This window comes from Micromys minutus (assembly GCF_963924665.1).
Source record: "Micromys minutus genome assembly, chromosome: 25".
In the NCBI taxonomy this organism is placed as follows: domain Eukaryota; kingdom Metazoa; phylum Chordata; class Mammalia; order Rodentia; family Muridae; genus Micromys; species Micromys minutus.
The window spans coordinates 29,227,481-29,248,595 of NC_137960.1; the positions used below are offsets into that span (position 1 = coordinate 29,227,481).

At 38.0% G+C, this 21,115-nt stretch overlaps 2 protein-coding genes across 2 annotated transcripts in view; one reads left to right on the forward strand and one right to left on the reverse strand.

The window, feature by feature from the left end:
• The window catches only part of CEP85L (centrosomal protein 85L), a 112,556-nt gene that overhangs the window by 27,948 nt on the left and 63,493 nt on the right, over positions 1-21,115 (forward strand). The window contains exon 3 of the mRNA XM_080938237.1: positions 5,290-6,077. Within this exon, the coding sequence (XP_080794363.1) occupies positions 5,290-6,077 (788 nt within the window). The remainder of the gene's footprint in view (positions 1-5,289; positions 6,078-21,115) is intronic.
• On the reverse strand, positions 8,716-19,734 carry PLN (phospholamban). Its single transcript, XM_080938238.1, has 2 exons — positions 19,650-19,734; positions 8,716-9,138 (listed from the first exon to the last, which is right to left on the reverse strand). The coding sequence occupies exon 2, from the start codon at positions 9,028-9,030 to the stop codon at positions 8,872-8,874; it is 159 nt and encodes a 52-aa protein (XP_080794364.1). The 5' UTR covers positions 9,031-9,138; positions 19,650-19,734; the 3' UTR covers positions 8,716-8,871.

Consider the following 21,115-nt stretch of genomic DNA (forward strand, 5'->3'; position numbering starts at 1 on the left):
GCTACTGAACATGTACAAAACAACCTCTAGAGTACTTAGCTTCTTTTTCTATTCAAGGCTTTTTACTATCGCCCCTTCTTGAGAAGTCCCTCCCATGGCATATTGTCATATTAATTTTAAGTGTTATCAAATGTAATCTGAATTTACTTAAAAATTTTAAATAAAACATTCCACAAAGAATTTTAATGAACTTTTTTCCATCCTTTTGTTGGTGATATGTCCAAATAATACTATACCATATCTTATAATTCAGAGATTTAACCTTTTATAATTCACTTAGGGTCTAATTTATTTCACTCATTATTTCTCTTTATAAGACAGTTGAATTTGAAGATTATCTATACATTAAATGCCAGTTCAACTTTTGAGTATAGATAAAACTACATGTATTAGTTTTTGTTTTGACTCAGTGGTACATTGCTTTAAATAGTACATGTGTAAAGCCAATCAACAGACATTGAACTGTCCCAAACAAATGGCATGACTCCTGCTAGGTGGGTTTTCAGGCAGTTTATCTGTCTGTAAAACAAAACAAAACAACATAACAACATAACCTCACTTGGTCCTTACTGTACTGTTCTGTACTATTTTTACTAGTCAGCTTTGGGTTATTTTTCAAGAATACTTGTTGTAAAGGAAGGTACAGATAGAGTCAAGTTTTTGTTTTTGCCAGTCTTCTATGCTAATTTCTTTTGGGGATATAGGCTTCTCCAATTAATTTCATTTATTTTAAATAAACAGATCCAAAAAATAAAGTCTTGTTAATCACCTCTTTACTAGTTGTTTTTACTGATAATAGACCATTTAATATTTTGTGTTCCAAGCTCATTTTGTGTATTTATATGAGAGGATCACTTGATATATTGCTTTCATCTTACAGCAAAATCTAGGGCTCTCTCTGAGGTAAGAGTTTGCTTAGTCAGTTATTTGCTTAGCTGTTACTTAGATACGTTACTAGATCCAGTGCTATCCAGTTGTTAGAAACGGAGCAGCTATTTCTCCTGGTTGTGTATATATGGTCCAGTGGAGAAGATGGTAAGTATAATGTAGATAAAGAGTCTGGCAAGTGAAACAATGCTGGGAAGCATGGAAAGATAGCTGCAGGTAGCTGGTGATGTGCTTTGCAGGAGAAACTCACAGAATGATGTATGAGCAGTCAGAAGATGGTAGGTGCTGTCTGGGCAGGCTTAGGGAGGTGCAGTATTGGAGAGATCAGCGTGATCAGAATCTGGGAGTAAAAAGAGTACTGGGATTTATGTGCTAATGTGAACGATGGTTCATAGAGAAGCTAAATTTGATGTCAAGGGAGTGTTGGTGTATTGGAGTAGCAGTTGATGGCAACTCCTGTGCTTTGGGCAAGGTCATATGTATCCTAGACTTGGCTCCAACACAATATGTGGCCATGGGGTTACAGGCATGGGTCATCAGTACTAATGACTTTGAGATGTAACAGAGCTTGTGGTCTTAACAGGAACGAAAATGTCTTCTATAAGTCAGGTGTAGTAGCATACATTTTTGTCATACTTGGAAGCCTGAGGCAGGAGGATTGTGAAATCTGATCAGAAAGGGATACAGAAAAAGTTTAAGATAAGCTTAGCTATATAATAGCTAGACCTTATCTTAAAACCAACTGAACAGAAAGCCATATATTTTGCAATATAATATACTTGATATATGATTAAAATTTTAACTGAAATCCTGGGGTAAAACCTAACCATCTTAATTTAGAGCCCAGAGGTTCCAGCGGTGGAGCTGACATTCCCCACATCTCACTCTACGACCTTTCTTTTGAATCCCATGTACCTGTGCTTGAAAGAACACGGAGGGAAGAAGGCCGAGCGGTGTCTAGCGGTGTCTAGCAGTGTCTAGCGGTGTCTAGCGGTGTCTAGCAACAATGCTTTGAGAAACAGCCCAGGACTCTGTTTCGAGTTCTATGCTCGGTTAGCTAACATAATCTTTGGGTTTGTTCTTAAATTGCAAGTGCCCGCAGGTCAAAGCACACATAAAATATTTAAGAAAATTTACCTAAAAATAGATTACTTTAAAATATCATTTTAAAAACGAAGGTATTATTTGTGGTGTAAAATGTTTTTCTCATATGATACAGTACCCTATGACCATGGCATTAGCAAAAAGGTTAAAGAAAAATAAAGCCTGTAATTGTGTGTAAAAATGATTGTCCTGTGATTAAAGTATTACTACAATTCGTATTGTCTAATGCTACTATTTTAAACCAGAATGTTTTGGTTTGAGATTTTATTTTTAACTAAGAACTTATGATTATTATCAGTTGTTGGATCTAAAACAGAATTTTGTTTTTGCAGTTAATTTATTGTTATAGAAAGAATATGTCAGAAAAGATACAGAGGAGGGGACAATTCTATATAAGAGGAGATAGAATCAGTGTGCTCACAGATAAATAACACAATTTTGAAACAGAAAGTTGAGATTTTGTTGAAATGCCAGGAATGTTATCTAAAATGTAATTCGCTCATATTGCTAGGTTATAGGGATGTCCTTAAATGGTCTTAGTGGCCCATCACTGGCTTTTGCATTTTCCTGAGCATTCAAACCCTGTTCTCTAGTTTGTAAAAGCACTGCTTCCCAGCTAGTTTCAGATTGCACTGATGGAATTTAGAGGTGGGCTAGATTCCATCAATAACTCCCAGTTGAGATTTGTAACTACAGTTAATTTAAAGCATACCAGGAATTACCTTGTATTTATCTGTAATTAGGTTTCCTGGGCAAATAATATTTTTAAAGGGTTAGCATGGTTAACAGTTTCTAGATGAATCTTTTGTCTCAGAAGTAATAGTCCCCCCCAGATGCTCATGCTGTCAGATATTTGAGGCCTTATTTATTTATTCACGTGCTTTATATGCATGTTAAGGATGTACGCACATGTATAAAATAGACCAGCTTCTGATGTTTAGTTTTCATGGTAATGAATTCCAAATGTTATAATAAGCCATAGTAAGTTTTAAGATAATATACTTATCTTAAATCTGTAAATTTTTGTTTTGGTTGAACTTGGAATATGTAAGCTTGAAGACTCGAGAACTGGAGTCATACCCAGGGGAATGGTATTCTCATGAATTGAGCTGTAGAGTGCTTGTTTAAGTGCTGTGTCTGAGGCCCATTTTACCAGGACTGACCATATTCTACTGTAAGAGCATATTTCAGGTAACTAAGGCTTGAGACTTCCCAGTAAGGAACTTGGAGTTGCTTTTGTCCTCAAGATCATATTCTAGGCACAATCTGTTGGCTGTATTCAGATTTAAAGTGAATTCAAAAGTAGAGCTAAGGAAGTGGCCCAGATGGAAAGGTGAGCCCTGACTTCCCCCAAGCATCTCACAAAACACACAGTGCTGCACACCCGCGATTCTCAGAAGGACCGCAGATCAGACGCTCAGGATCGTTAGATTACACCACTAGTTCAGTGCTTCCTAGGGTTACATGAGACCCTTTCTCAAATAGACAAAAGATATTAAAAATTTAATCTGATGAACTGGGTTTTATCCCTGGTTGTTGATCTTTTATGCAGTTGAGAAATTCCAAGCTACTGAATGCAGATAGGAAAGTGGCACATTGCTAGTCCCCAAGAGGCAGCTAAGCCTGGTGGTTAGGTTTCAGTGTCTTCAGTATCATGGAAGTAGACTGCCACCTGGGGTAGTAGTCACACTTCTCTCGTTGTGTTCTGGAGATAGCTCAGTCTCTTGAGAACCATAAAAACATTTTGTAGAAATATGACCAAGTAATAAAACAATGTTCTCTGAAGAGAAATTAAGACCTCATGGGAAGTAAAATGTGAAAGCCAGGTTTTCCTTGGCTGGAGGGGATGGTAGGAGGGTCAACTACTAGGTTTCAGACATGGAAAAGCTTGAAGGCTACTGAGAACAGATAATGGTGACTCTGGAAATCACTGGATAGTCAACAAAAATCTCATCACCAGGGTTGGGCTCAAGTGGTCTAGGAGGCCACTTAGGCCCCTGGAAGGGTACAGTCATTTACTATTGGTAACTCCTCAGCACTGATGGAACTGGGTAGCTAAAGAGGCTTCATATGTGTTGGTCTCAGGATGCCGAGAAGTCAAGCAGGAACTGGGATGCAAGCCTCCTTCCCACTCTTCAGCTCTCCAGTGTTAATCAGGCTGCAGACCCGAGTACTACCTGACCAACAGGCCAGGAAAAATATGCCTCCTGGTGCAGTAGTGGCTCGTCAGTAAAGGGGAGCATGTGCCCTCTGATCAAGTTTGTAGGCCTGCCCTACTGGAGGGAACCCACACTTATCACTGCTACCATCTTGGTCAAACACCTTAGGCTGGGAGGTCATGGGCCCTAGAGGGGAAGTTGTTCCTTTTTTTCTGCAAAGTGGACATGATGTGTCCATCAATTTATAGGTTTGTATTCATGATGTGTCCAATGTATCCATAGGTTAAATGCTACTGTCAGCTTTGGTTGGAGAAGCCCCTGTTTTTGCAGTCGGTAGCAATAAATGCTGAGACTGAGAATTGTTCAGAGTGCTGAGAATAAGGAACTGTTAAATGCTCAGCCATAACAGGAACTCTTTATCACCTACTTCAAGGCCCAGGGAATAGTGCAGAAGATGGGTGGAAAGGATGTGAGAGCCAGAGGAATGGAGCACTCTTCAGACTCTGACATCACCATTGCACTCTTGATCCCACAGCAGTGTGGTTCCTAGCACAAGGCCTGTGCAACATTGTGCCTGCAGCATTCTGTCCTGGGTGGGGCTAGGAAGAGGAAGAAGAGCCAGGGAACACCCCTGCCCAGACCCTCTAGACAGATAACGATCGCTAGGGGACTAGGGCTCACTTAGACAACACTGCTCCCTGAGCTCACATTGCTGTAAGTCCAGGAAGGGGAGGGAAAGGCCTTTCCTTCAGTGGGTAGCAGTGATGAGGAGTGTGTGCACTCTGTAAACTATCCTCTCCCAGAACCCTCTAGCAGCAACCGGAAGGAAACACACTTGCTCATCAAGAATAGATAGGTATAGGCATGGCATATAAATAGAAGACGGCTCCCGTGGGAGCAGATAGGGAACAGAAGAGAGAAACTGGGGGGGAGGGGGGCTAAGAATGATGTTTGAAAGTATGTTGCCTTATTTCTGATAATCTTTAGGGCATAATAGTACTAGCACTTTCCCCATTTTGAGGAAGAATGTCAGAACTACACACCGAGAAGCCACACTCAGATGTTTACTTAGGCATTTTGTATTTTATCTCATTTCTAATCTGATTGAAACTGACTTGGCAATCTTCTCTTGTCACAGATCATTCAACTTCAAGTGGCACGCTATCTTTTAAGCCTAGTCGTTCATTGGTTACTCTTCCCACTGCCCATGTGATGCCATCGAACTCCAGTGCTGCAGCTTCCAAGCATAGGGAATCTCTATCATCAGATGGCTCTAAATGGAGTACTAGCCTCATGCAGACACTGGGAGACCACAGCAGAGGGGAGCGGGACTCCTCCCTAGACATGAAGGACTTCAGGCCCCTGCGGAAATGGTCATCTTTGTCCAAACTTACTGCCGCGGATAACCGAAACCAGAGTGGCATTGTGTACACACAGGAGTTGAGGAATGGTTTGGAGAAGACAGGGAAGGGCAAGGCTTTCATGTCGCACTTGAGGACCTTTGGGCCTAGTTGCTTACATGACAGTATGGAGATGCTTAAGCTGGAAGACAAGGAAATAAATAAAATACGGTCCTCAACTCTGGACTGCAAGTATAAATTTGAGAACTGCAACAAAGAAGATGCCAGAGTCTCTTCCTCTGCTCTCAGGAGACAGACTTTAGACATGACATACAGTGCCTTACCTGAAAGCAAGCCCATTGTGACAGGCTCAGAGGCTTTTGAGTCTCCAAAGTATTTAATGCTGGGCCAGCAGGCAGTAGGTGGAGTTCCCATTCAACCTTCTGTGAGGACTCAGATGTGGCTTACAGAGCAGTTACGGACAAACCCGTTGGAAGGCAGAACCACAGAGGATTCTTACAGTTTATCTCCTTGGCAACAGCCACAAACTGAAGAATTTCAGCAAGGAAGTGAGACACCAATGCAGGTAAGGCTCAAAACTTAGTGTTTGCTTCCCTCCAGTGGACGTTTTGTTTATTGCAGTAAGTATATGACTGCCTACACCACAGGTTCCTTTCTCCTCTCTCACAAGTTAATACAATAATAGTGCTATAGAATTGACACAGTGTTTAGTAAAACTTACAAGTTCTTTGAGATAAATTAAACGTGATAACCTTACATACTGTACTTACTTTAGCCCTTTCTCACTTGTTAAGAAGGCATAAAAATTAAATACATTCAGTCTAATGAAACGTGAAAGGAACAGAAGCTGACATGGTGTCATAGAAAGAAGACTGATTTGAACAAATAGGTCGTGGACTTTTCTGATCATGTCACGTTTAGAACCTGGATATTTTCTCTTTTTCTTAATAAGTTAGTTTTTTACCTTTTACAAGCTGCATGCAGAGTGTTTATTTCTCTATAGGATTTTCGTACATTCTTTTTCTTGTCCTCTGCTTCCCAGAGCCTAGTGCCGTCCTGCTGTCTCTCAGTTTCCCCACAAGCCCTTTGCTCTCCCAGGTCTGTTCTGATACCCGCTTTTTATTCTTCCTCTAGTTTAGCTCTTCCTAGTCAGAATGGTTAACCCTCACGTGTACAAGAACTAAAATCTAGATTACAAATATGACAGGAAGCATGTGGTATTTGTCTTTCTGGGTCTGGGATGCTTTGATAAATGTAGTGATTTCATGTCCTATTTGTTTTTCTGCAGATGTCATGATTTAATTTTCCTCTATAGTCAAATGAGGTTGCATTGTGTATGTATTCTGTACCTTCTTACGTGCTCATAGTTGATGGATTTTTAGGCTGGTTTTATTTATAGCTGCTATGAATGCTAGTAAACATGGATTTGCACTCATGTTTTAATAGATTCTCTGGGGACTTAGTCTGGTGTAGCTGAGAACTCAGGTGTCTTTTGACCTGACACTTAATTTCTTTGGGCCTTCTATAAAATAAGAAGGTAGAACACAGTTATTTGTACTATTTTGATAATGCTTTCTTTGTACTTAAGCTTATAAATGAGCTGCAGTTTTCAAGAAATGAATGGAACATCAAGATTTATTGAATTAGTTTAAAGGAACTACTTTATGATAACTCCATACAGAGAAACACGGCGTATTAATAATCCCTGTTAGGTCTGAGGAATAACATGCTAATAGTTAAATTTCTTGGTAAGGTATACACTAAGGAGAAAAGTGCTCAGTTTTGAAATTTTATAAAACACAGTAGAAGCAGAACATAACTAATGGGAATCTCTTACTAGTTAGAGCAATGTTTCTCATCCTGTGGGTCCCAAACACTTCGATGGTTGAACGTCTCACAGGGGTCCCCTAAGACTTTGAGAAAACACATTATGATTTATAACAGTGGCACAATTATATGATTGGGGGGTCACCACAATATGAGAGACTGTATTACAGGGTTGTAGCATTAGGGAGGTTGAGAATCACAGTTCTAAACCATCAAGAGAGGGTAGGCAATGTAATATTCTGAAGCACCACTAGTTGTAGCTGTTTTCTTTGTGTTTTGCTGCCTTACCCATAATACCTCAAATTGTCTCTGTAAGGTTGTGTCTTGACTTTGATCAGGAGAGAAAGTTTAATTTAAATTCTCCCTTTGCATTCCTTGTTTTCAAGAATGTAGTCCTTCTCGACACATACAGCAACCATTAGATTCTCTATGCTCACAGTGGATCTGCCCCATGGTGGCTAAGTAGAGAACTCTATCGATAACTTTGCATTTTCTCATGTTCTCTGGGCTGTAGTTGTTAAAAAATGGAGATGGAATTTTGTATGTATATAAATCATAAAGTGGTTTGATCAGTTAAGGTATTGTCAGTCATGTTAGCAGAGACTTTTCTGTTATTTAAATGATGATTTTGATTAACATAAAAGACTTTTTTTCTTCAAAATGAATTGTGAATGAAAAAGTCTGGCTTGTAGCTCAGGTTTTATTTTATTTTTTAATATTTTTATTGGATATTTTATGTATTTATATTTCAAATGTTATCCCCTTTCCCCTTCCTTATAACTCCCCCCCCGCTTGTTCTTTGAAAAGAAAATTTTCTTAGTTTCATTATTTTTGTATGCTGTTTTGTCTTTAACTCTTCAGCTGAGACAATCTGCGTGCTGAAGAGGTGACTATGACATATGCAGTCGCAGTTTGTGACACAGCGGGTAGCTAATAACATCTACTAGTGGATACATGCTTTAGGAATTGATTTGTCTATATCTCTAGTTCTGTATAATTTATCATGTACTTTCAAGACATTAAAAATCTAGCATTAGCATATAACCAGATCTTCTAATGTAACTGACTGCATTCCTACTTTGCCAGAAGATTCAAAATAATCAGAGGCTAAACAGTATTATTATATCTAGGTCTACCCTCTTGTGTCTTAGGCAATGCAGCACAAACTTAATTTATTCCCCAAACCAAAGCTATAAAGTGACCTTTCTAGTGCTGGATATAGAAAGTGAACTTTTTTTATAATGCTGTTTCAAAATTAAAACTCATACTTCATTGTCAGAAATATTTAGGGAAGAAATTTATGAGCCATGTTGAGGAAATTGGCAACTACATTATGCACACTTAGTCATTGTAAAGTTTGTTTACAAGATCCAGCAGATGAATGCACTGGCTAACAATTAGTTTCATTCTTAATCGTGACCTTCACAAAGATGTTTTCAGCAAGAAGGTGGTGGAATTGCTTCCCCTCTTGATGGAGTGCCAGGTTTTAAGCTGTGTTGGCATGTTGCAGGTCTGGAGGTGGTGGCAGCTTTTCACAGAAGCATCACAATGATGCAGATCAGCAGCAGACATATCAAGATGAGACAGAAGTTGATAAATAGGTTCTGGAGATTCTGACGAGCTTGCTGAGGCATTTCAATAGTTGAGGCTCTCCTGATAGCTGAACGAGTGAGGTATTGGACTTTTTCCATGATGCCAGGCAGGCAAAAAGTAGGAAGACAAGTTTTTTTAAGTGGTCAAGAGAAAGATAAAATGCTGACAACAGGCAGCCTAACGTAAGCTGTCTTCTTTTAGGAGGCCTGGAATGTAAAAATAGTAAAAGGATTATGTTCATACTTAAACTCATTCTGGTTAGATACGCAGTTTTGTACCAGCTTATGATCCTCAACACTGCATTTTATACCATTCACTGTCTACAGTTCCCATGGCCTCTCTGCTCCTATCCTCATATGTTAGTGTCTCATTGTCCTGGGCGAGCAGAAGGGACTGGCAGCTACTACTTGATTCATGGAGTGCTTCTTTGGGGGCTATTTCCTGGTTACTTGTTTGCTTTTTTTAAAACTCTGTTTCTCTGTAAGCACAGTTAGTATGAACATTTATTATTATAAATGTTTCAGAACTAGTCTCATAAAAAGAAATACATAGAGCAACTTATATCTTGTAATTTACATCTTTAAGTGTGAAATAAAAAGCAGATTCTAGCGACTTGCCATTCTCTTTTATGACTTATGCTTTTTTAGAATCATCCAGTGTATTTAGTCATATATACATTCTCCTGACTCCTCCCACATACAGCCTCTTGGTGAATATTATTTTAAACAACACTTTAAGATGTTGTTGAGTACTAAACACTGCCAAGCACAGAAGGCACAGTAAGGATTGTTGTTCTACAGGGTCACAGACAGTTCAAGTTTTCAGCTAACCAGTGGTGGGTGGGTTTTTGTCTGGCCATTTTTCAAAAGTCCTAAACTATTGCTGAATATGTAATGTTCAAAGCTTTGATAGTTAATAAATACAACAAAATAAAGCTTATTAACAGAAAATTAGCTACAGGTTTAAAATAAACTGAGTGAACTGTCTCTAGGCAGAGGCTACTTTTACTCTGAGATTATTTTTGTTCTGTCACTAACATTTTAGTTTTTTATTGTTTGGAGACAGGGTATTGCTATGTAATCCTGACTAGTCTAAAACTTACTACACAGAACAGACTGGCTTCAAACTGCAGGCCTCCCTTCTGCCTTTGCTGACTGAGTGAAGGGATTACCTGGGCTAATACTTTTTTTTTTTTTAAATTGGAAAACTTTTTACAATCAGTTTTAAAACAAGAAGAATAAAATATAAGATGCAATGCTTTACTATCTAGAGATGACAGTGTCTAACTTACTGATACATCACTGTCAGCGAATGTCCCATTGTACTCTAGCTGGCAGGTTTGATGTTCTCCATAGGCTCTCAGCTCAGCCTGTTGCCCCATACCTGAGACAATGCTGAGGACTAGAGAGTTTGGAAAGGGGAAGATTGGCACAGGCAGAACCAGTTAGTACTTGGCATTTATTTAAAAAAAATGTTATATGACAGTCTGATGCTGTAGTTCCCAGTTAGTTCTTCAACTTGGCTCTATGATATTTTGAATTATGTAATAGACTGGATGTTCATTTGGCATGCATCTCTGTCCTTCATGTATATATGCCTGTGATAAGGAACCAAAAGGAGTCAATGCATATCAGATTGTTTTCAGGAGTTATTAATAACAATTAATGTTTGTCTAGCACGTATACATTGGTTAGGACAGGTGGCTGCATTTATTCGTAGGATTTTCAGTTTAACAGATGGGAACTCAAACCTGGCACATTTAATTACTCTCATTTGAACTCTTTAGATAAAATGCTATAGAAATAAAGTACAGCCAAGTAGTGTGTTTTTCTATTAGTTTATTATAAATCTATGTAATTTATAGTGTTGGAGAATTTATATATTTGACAAGTCTTTTAATAGGAAGATATAGAATGAAGTATAGATATGAAAGAAATAAAAAGGAATGTTGATAATTTCTACTTGAGCCTACTTTTTAAAATAATGTTTCAGTGGTTATTAAAAGATGTGGTTCACGATAGCCAACATCAAATTAAATGGAGAGAAACTTGAAGCAATCCCTCTAAAATCAGGGACTAGGTGAGGATGCCTACTTTCTCCTTATCTGTTCAGTATAGTACTGGAAGTCCTGGCCAGAGCAATTAGACAACAGAAGGAAGTCAAAGGAATACAAGTGGGAAAGGAAGAAGTCAAAATATCACTATTTGCAGATAATATGATGATAATATGATAGTATATTTAAGTGACCCTAAAAATTCTACAAGAGAACTACAGCTGATCAACAACTTCAGCAAAGTGGCTGATATAAAATTAACTCAAGCAAATCAGTAGCCTTCCTCTACTCAAAGGATAAATAGGCTGAGAAAGAAATTACATTCTTCACAATAGTCACAAATAATATAAAATACCTTTGTGTGACCCTAACCAAGCAAGTGAAAGATCTCTATGACAAGGACTTCAAGTCCCTGAAGAAACAAATTGAAGAACATCTCAGAATATGGGAAAATCTCCCATGCTTAGGGATTGACAGGATTAGTATAATAAAAAAGGCCATCTTGCTGAAAGCAATCTACAGATTCAATGCAATCCCCATCAAAATTCCAACTCAATTCTTCATAGAGTTGGAAAAAGCAATTTGCAAATTCATTCAAAATAACAAAAACCCAGGATAGTGAAAAATATTCTCAACAATAAAAGAACTTCTGGGGGAATCATTATCCCTTACCTCAATCTGTATTACAGAGCAATAGTGATAAAAAACTGCATGGTATTGGTACAGAGACAGGCAGGTAGATCAATGGAATAGAATTGAAGACTAGGAAATGAACCCACACACCTGTGGTCACTTGATCTTTGACAAGGGAGCTAACCAACCATCCAGTGGACAAAAGCATTTTCAACAAATGGTGCTGGTTCAACTGGAGGTCAGCATGTAGAAGAATGCAAATCAATCAATTTTTATCTTCTTTTACAAAGCTCAAGTCCAAGTGGATCAAGGACCTCCAAATAAAACCAGATACACCAACACTAATAGAAGAGAAAGGGAGAAGAGCCTCAAACACATAAAGCAAGATAAAGAAAAAAAAAAAAAAGACGAAAATAGGAGATACCACAAACACCCTCAGATCTGATAAACCTTTCAAAAAAGCAATAGGATGCAAACACAACATGCAAAAAGCAGTAGCCTGTCTATAAATAAACAACCTTACTGAGAAGGAGACTAGAAAACTATCCCATTCATAACAGCTTCAAAAGACCAACCAACCAAAAAGAGCTACCAAGGGAGGCCTGGTGGTGTACAGCTTCAATCTCTGCACTAGAGAGGCAGAGCAAGCAGGTCTCTGTAAGTTCAAGAAGAACACATAGGCATAGGGGAAACATTCCTGAACATAAAAACCAATGGCTGATCTTCTAAGATCAACAATCAACAAATGGGACCTCATAAAATTGTAAAGCTTTTATAAGGGAAAAGAAATTGTCAATAGGACAAAATGGCAACCAACTGATTGGGAAAAGATCTTTACCAACATTCAATCAAGGATTAATATCTAGTATATACAAAGAACTCAAGAAGTTAGACTCTAGAGAACCAAATAACCCTAAAATGGGGGTTTAAAATGGGGGTTAAAATGGGGGACAGAGGTAAGCAAAGAATTTTCAACTGCAGAATGTTGAATAGCAAAGAAGCATCTAAGGAAATGCTCAACATTCTTAGTCATCCCGGAAATGCAAATCAAAACAACCTTGAGATTCTACCTCACACCAGTCAGAATGGCTAAGATCAAAAACTCAAGTGACCACAGATGCTAGTGAGGATGTGGAGAAAGAGGAACACTCCTCCACTGTTGGTGGGATTGCAACTTGGTACAACACTCAGGAAATCAGTCAGGCAGTTCCTAAGAAAATTGGATATAGTACTACCTGAGTACCCAGATTCCACTGCTGGGCATATATCTAAAAGATGCTCCAACATATAATAAGGACACATGGTCCACTATGTTCAAAGCAGCCTTATTTATAATAGCCAGAAGCTGGAAAGAACCCAGATATCCTTCAACAGAGGAATGGATACAGAAAATTTGGTGTATTTACACAATAGAGTACTACTCAGCTATTAGAAACAACGACTTATGAAATTCTTAGGCAAATGGATGGAACTAGAAAATATCATCTTGAGTGATGTAACCCAATCACAAAAGAACACACATGGTATGCACTCACTGGTAAGTGGATATTAGCCCAAAAGCCTGGAATACCCAAGATACAATTCACAGAACACATGAAGCTCAAGAAGAAGGAAACCTAAAGAGTTGATAATTCAGTCTTTCTTAGAACGGGGAACAAAATACTCACAGGAGGAAATACAGAGACAAAGTGTAGAGCAGACTGAAGGAAAGGTCATCCAGAGACTACCCCACCTGGGTATCTATCCCATATACAGACACCAAACCCAGACACTATTACGGATGCCAAGAAGTGTTTGCTGACAGGAGCCTGATAAATACAGAGGTGGATGCTCGCAGCCAGCCAGCCATTGGACTGAGCACAGGGTCATCAATGGCGGGGTCAGAAAGGACTAAAGGAGCTGAAGGGATTTGCAACCCCATAGGAAGAACAATAATATCAATCAACCAGATCCCCCAGAGCTCCCAGGGACTAAACCACTAACCAAAGTGCACACATGGAGGGATCTATGGCTCCAGCCACATATGTAGCAGAGGATGGCATTGTTGGACATCAATGGGAGGAGAGTCCCTTGATCCCGGGAAGGCTCAATGTCCCAGTGTAAGGCACTGCCAGCGTTGGGAAGCGGGAGTGGGTCGGTGTATGGGGGAGCACCCTCATAGAAGCAGGGGGAGGGAAGATGGAGCAGGTTTATGGAGGGGAAACTGGGAAAGTGAATAACATTTGAAATGTAAAGAAGACCTGTAATTCCAGTATATGTGAGGCCATGGCGGGATTATAAATTTGAGTGCAGCCTAGATAAAGTGAAACTGTCATTACATGCACACGTGGAAGTGGAGTAAGCTTCTTACTAGCTCACCATAAAGCAAGTACAGGAGCCATTCTCTATGCGGACACTTGGTGATTCAGTCACAGACATGGCTTACTTTTGCAAACATTGTATTGTCTTTTGCGACTGTGCCTTTTGCACACATTGTTCTTCGTCTGCCTGGAATATATCCACCCCCCTTCCATCTTGGTTCTCAGACAAAAATGAGTTGATCCTTAAATCCCAGTTTAAATACTATGTCCCAATAAGACCTTTTCAGTTAATAAGGCAGAGTCGCCAACTTTCCTGAGTTTCAGTAGTACTAAGTGTTGCTAAGTCAGGGTATCAGTCCGTCAGTGCTTTCAGTGTATGTGTCCGTGTCCCTGACATGGGCTTCTAGTCTGTGAGTAAAGCAAGCAGTGTTCATTCTGTATCTCTGTGCATAAACTCTGCATGATTTAACTAAGTCAAAAAGCTTAAGATTTTTATGACTACAAGTTTTAGAAAATTGTTAAAGGCCGTGCTGTAATTACCTTATTAACCAATTTGATTCCTAGGCTTTGATATTGAACTCATCAGCACTTAAGACTCTTCTATTCGTAGATGAAGAGAATATGAGAATATGGCCTAGAAGGACTCTCCTAAATTAATATTTCTTGTTAACCCATCACTAAACTGAATTAGGCTTTCACAAATGTATCTGTGAGATACAAAGAGATATGCTATTTCAACTATTGAAAATAGACTTTCAGGGGCTAGTGAGATGGCTCTGTGGTTAAGGGCACTTACTGCCCACCCACAGGAGGTAGGTCTGGTCCCCAGCATCATGTTAGCTTGCTCATAGCCACCTAGAACTCTACTTCAGGGAACAAAATACCCTCTTCTGGCTTCCTTGGGTATCTTCACACTTTTACACAGATACACATACACTTTATATAAACATACAAATACACACAAATTAAAATCTAGAATAACATAAAATATGATATACTTAAAACATTGTGTAATAGCACTTTTCATTGGAGATTTGTCCTGTAGAGACGCTGGATATACAGGACATAGTGATGATATTGAAATAACATGCTTCTTGACAAGTATAGAGACTTGTCATAGTATTAAGTGATTTGTAACAAGTTAAACTAATGGCTAAAACTGAGCATATATTTACTTTATCTAATGAAATGTCCATGGTATGCATGTAAATTTTTTCTCACTTTACTCCGTAGTTGTATAGTTAGGATTTTTTAAACTCCATTCCTCCATGATGGGGCTTCCTCTCACATACTGAGAATTGAAACATCAAGAGTTAAGAACAGTGTGGACCAAGTTCAGAACTGTGTTGTAACCTCATACAGATGTCACAGTTTGTAACCTGGGGTCAGCTGGTCACTTTCTGTTTGGCATTGACCACTACTCTGTGACTTTGGAAATTCTGTAGTCTCTTCCTTTCTTATGGCAACACTCTTAAAACACTGAGATTGGGTGGATAGTGCAGAAAAATAGCAACTTTAGGGTGCTCAGAAATAGTGTGCTGGAATGTAAAGTGAGTCTTCTGTGCCTGCCTTAAAAAGATGACTATATGTTTATTGGGTGTTTACTAGAGACTCAGCCTGTTTACTTACAGACTAATTTAAAGTTTAATCTTTCTGACTTTTGTACCAGAGTGCTGAAAATACAATGCGTGTTTGGTTAGGGGAAATATGAGATCCTGTCTTTTAGTTATATAAGAAGCAGAAGAGGACCCAGTGTTGTGTTCTATGTGTGGGATCTGTTCTCATTTTTGAAAGGATTGAATGCTATCACTAATTCTTTACTTTTCTGAGTAGGACCTTTCATGGGCTTCTCTTTCTGTTTAAAGAAGCTAAAATTGGATCTTAGGAAATTAAGTTCAAAAGTATAATTTTCTAATAGAATGAGGAAAAGCAGAAAACTACAAGCAACAGCAATCCTTCAAGTGTCATACCGCCAGGTATGGTGGCCTTAGGTCTTGTGACTCCAGAGAGCAAGCAGAGGCAGGCCAAGTTCTGTGAGTTTAAGCCATTCTGGTCTACAGAGCAAGTTTCAGGGCAACCTGGGCTTTACAGTAAGACCCCAGCTTAAAAAAATGTCATATCTTTTGTTCATCTGTATCAAACCCTGCAGGAGTCCTGAACTTTGTCTGCAGTGGGCCTTCTTAAGCCTATGTTATATACCTGTTGGCTTATGAAAGTTCACTGAGATAAAGTTCCCTTAAGACTGCTGAACTGTAAACTGGGAAGTTCCTTTGTTCCCAGCTTTGTTGTGCAGACTGAAGCTTCAGAGCCTCTTAACCCGTTTCTACCTGGTTCTGATAAAAATGGTGTAAACAGAATGAAATTGGACCAATTAAAAATTCTGTTTAAATTTTTCCCTCTGAAATTAGCTCATGGCTATTGCTGTTTTGTCTGTAGGTTTATTTTTATTGATGTATTTTTTTACTTGTGAAATTAAACATATATGTGTTTGAATTAACACAGCCATGTTTTTAGACTGTGTAGTCAGTCAGGCTGGTCTGTGTGTCACACTGGTTAGTGTTTTAGCCTAGGATTACAAGTGTGTGCCACCATGAAAGTGCTTTTAGCCTTAGACTGAAGCTTGAGAGTCTGTGTTTTCTAAGAAAGAGGATGTAGACGAGTGTATTGGGAAAGTACTAAGGAAAAACTGAGTGGCACTTAGCAAATAAACCCTGCTAAATATAGTGGAGTGATGGACTCGGCTCGTTGAAAGCCCTGAAGATGAAGTACATGCTCTACAGCACTAGAGGTCCTCAGCTGACCGGGACTCTGCTGAGGTGGGGAGCATCCACATGCAGGCCTTATTTTCATGGGTTTATTTAGTAATGCATGCTTCAGAATTGTGTTGGGTAAGGAAACTGAATTACTGCACATTCTTGGAAATGTCCGAAGAGACTGCTGCTTAGCAGCCATGCTGCTGTAACTTAGAAAGATTATGTTCTTCATTCCCAACTCTGAATTTTCACTTTTGTTGCTCTGATCAACATGTAAGTTCCCATATGAGATGAAAATTATTTTCATAGTGTAAATAACAAGGCAAGATTCTTTCATCCATGAACCTTTAAAACAATGACCTTGGGTAGTTGTAGATGGTAAGAAATGACATTGTTAGAATGTAGGGATGAAATAGTCTTAAAGGCTTTGTGCAAAGTTATGGGAAAGTTAATCTGAATTTTAGATAACAAGCTTAAATGGAGTGGAGGTATATTAGTGACACAAGCTAAATAACTGGATGTTTTAAATTGATTGTGGTGTGTTAATGTATGTGTGATGAATTTGAGCTTTGTTGACTAGAAATTTACTGCTTGAAAACTAAAGACTTCAGTAACTTTTTAATCCTGACTTTGAAGATAATGTTTAGAACATCACAGAGCAAAACAGATACAACACTTGGTGGATCTTAAATGAGACGGAGGAATGCTATGAAGTCAGCAGTAGTTTGCATCCTCATCTTTTCTTAGAATGAGCATTTACAGTATTTAGCACTTGCTTTATTGTACCTTGTCAGGATGGTGTATCTTAACCATGCTAATCACTGGATGGAGTCAGATGTGCCTCTCCCCAAAGGTCTTGTATTTACCTATACCTCTGTGAACCTCACAGCCAGCTCTCACTTGTAAAATCTGTTTTCCAAATTATGATGTAGAGATTCGGTTTCAAACACACAAAGAATTAAGATAAGGGAGTTTTTGTGTATAAGTACACTTAGGAAATTGTTCTTTAGAATTAGTACACTTATGCTATCTAATTTATAGAGGTGATCTATACTTTAATTATTCTCACTTAATGTTTTAATGTATAATTTAAATCATGTAACCAATGCAAATATTATGTCTTAATAAAATGGTGAGATTAAAAAACAATATTTGTGAATATATGACCCAAATGTAATAATTTTCCTTTACATCTACAAAAATCTTGTTAAAATAATTTTGATTTGCTTTAGGAAATGGCATTGATATGACTCTTTTTGGTAAAGCAAATCATCTCATTTCTTTCCCATGTTAACAACATTATAGTTCATACTTTAAATATTTTTATATTTCTTCATTTGATTTTATCTGATTTTTTTTTTTTGTGCTTGGTTTTAAAGCAACAATGACACCATAAAGCTATATAGAAACACATGGTTCAAACATATCTGTCACTGTGCTTTATATTGAAAATTTTAACTATAGGCACTAATTATGCCATCCTCTTAACCTGCTGAAGATGCTTTAATAGCAGAATTTATATTTTTTTAGAAGTTTATTTTCTGTAACCAATTGTGATATAAGAAAATTCTGGTGGAAACTCATTATCTACCCGCTACTCCACTGAAATACTTTTGTATACACCATTGAAGTTTGGGAATATTATTTGATAGGCATTAAAGTAAAAATGCAGGCACCAGGGAGATGGCTCAGTGGGTAAGGCGCGTGCTGCCAGGCCTTATGACCCGAGCTTGGGAGAAAAGAACTGTCTTCTACAAACCATCCTCTGACCTTCACACACATGCAATCACCCCCCCCCACGCACACAGAGTAGATAGATAAATTAAAAAGCTAAAGAATGCAGCCATATGCTAAGTAAACTTGGTACCAAGTGTCATTTGTATAATATCAAAGGAAACATATTTTTAGGTTTACAAATTTATTGAGAGGCTGTTAGGGTTCCTTGGAGTTAGAGCACAACCTAGAATGTTTTCCTGATAAGAATGCTGTGTTTGTCATAAGCAGCAGAGTTAGAATTACAGGAATTGAGAATTATAGAGGTAAGTTTTATTTAGCACTTATGTATAATTGGAATATAAATAGTAAAAGAAAATCAGTTTTTTTCTATGTGATCTAATAGATCCATAGTGAGAAAACATTTTGTTTAGTAGATTGAGATTTGTAACAATTGTAACAAATGGTAGTAATAAAGCTTTTGTTACGTCTTCATTTCTGGATATCTTGTTTTACTTGTACATTCATGGCAGAAAACTTAGGAACACTGGAGAATAAAAACTTGAGAAATTTATTCTGTTTTTAGATGTTATCAAATTTCTTTAGAAACGATTGAATGCCAAAGTACCCTTTTTATTTTTAAAAAAATACTGAATAATTTTTGTCACTTAAAAAGACTTGGGTTTGTTTTAAAAATATCTAACTTGTTCTTTATAGCATCAAGCCCAAACAAGTTGTTGTCTTTATTAAAATAAAAGTTCTAGAAGTGTTTAAAAGTTGACTGGAATTTTTAGAGTTACAGTTGTCACGAGCATTTGAAAAATCTTTTTTGTGTCACCTTAAGAACTACATTGATATCATCAAGTAAGTGTCCTCACAGTGTGCATGCCCCACAATTAGGAACAACCTGAAAATAAGCAGCGCCCCCAGCAGTGCTGTGTGTCAGCAGAGCAGCACCTGTATGAAAATTCATCTACCTCTGCCACCACATGAGCTAATATAAGGGGGAGGTTTTAATTTGGAAGTTCATATGTGAGAAACAAAGTAATTAGTAACCAAAATTTAAAGATAAATAGAATTTTTTAATGTCTAATTTTCACTGTCAGTAAATGGTAAGAATTTATTTAGAAATTAAGCATTTTGTCATAGCAGATTATTTTGTTGTGTAGCTTTTAGAATTTGAGTTAGAATTCTTGTAGAAGTTTAGTAAATGGAATGGTAGAAAACAAGAATGTCCAAAGTCAATGATAGGATGTCTTTCTTACCTTAGCTTCAGTGACTGTCACCGTGCAGAATATTAAGTTGTGTGGAGTCTTATGGGAGCTTAGCTGGGCAGTTTTCTGTTCCCAGGCTTATGGGAACAGTTGCAGTAGGTGGAGGAGAAAAAGTATTCTAGGGAGGTCTTATGACACCACATCGGAATCCTAACATTGTGATTGGTTAGCCATGTTCTTATCACAGCCAAACCTTAGAACTTATCTTTAGGTTTGGAAATGTCATTAACACTTTGTGTTTCACTTTTAGTTTTTAATTTAAAAAATATGCACAACAGGTCACTGAGAATAGAGTTTGAAGCTGCAGCTTTAGAGCAGGTAGCTTTCCTCAAAGAGCTCTACATCTTCAGTTTGGAGGTAAGCACACACTGCTTTGGAGTGGAGGAGCTAAACCAGTTGTGAAGGAATGCAGGTAGCTTGGGAGCATGGTGCGGGGTTAACAAGGGCAGGGTTAATGGAGCCGCCCTTGCAGGAGCTTGCTTGTCAGAGCAGCAAGTGTTCTTAGGTGGTCTTTGAGGCCGCTCCCTGTCTTCTTTACATTTGTGCCTTGTATCTCTTTAAGTATTGCTGTCTAGGTATAGGTGAGAAAATGTGCATGAGAAAACTAGGTTAATAATTGCTTTGAAATTTGAAAAAGAAAAAAATTTATAGTTAGAGGAGAAAATTGTATTTTCTTCAGTTATGATTTTAACCAATGTTTTAATGAGTTATTCCATATTTCATTAGGTATGTATTATCCCCAGAAAGATGCAGCTTATAAATTTAAGGACTTGAGGTTTTTTTTTATAGCTACAGTGCATTACCACAAAAACTGAATAGATTTTTAGTAAGCTGATGTAGTGTCAAGAGTAGCTTTTCTAGAAATAGCTGTAGGTTCCTGTCAGATGTGTGGCAATGAGGTGTTGTTGAACAGGGCTTCAAGTGTTGAAATTTAAGTGTGGAGTATTTCTAAAAGTTTGGATCTAATGTGGCATGTTTTTGTCTTTTGTCTGAAATGTAAGAACAAATTTTAGAAAGTCGAATGACACTTGGAGGTCTGGACTGGCTTTGAGTAGAACTGGGTCATGCTGCAGAGCTGAGAACATCCTAGTGTGTCCTCTCATGCTCCACTGATTTCATACCACATGTATGTAAATCAGCACATGTGCGGATCCTCATTTTCCCATCTCACTGTTTAGTTTTAGAGAACCTGTGTGTAATTAAAGTGCTTATAGCAGAGTAAACGCAGCCTCCGTCTTGTTCCTGTGAGTAAGAAAAATGTGTGACTGCAGCTGCTCATGTGTCCTTAAATGGATGTGATCTTGCCTTCTTGCAAAGCAAGACAAAACCCTTCTCTTGAGCAAATCTCTTGCTGCTTAAAAGGTTAGCAAAAACTAACTGAAAAATATTTTATCAAAGATCATCTGTAAGTATTATTTAGGGACATATTTACCATGTAAAAGTAAAGTGTAGACTAT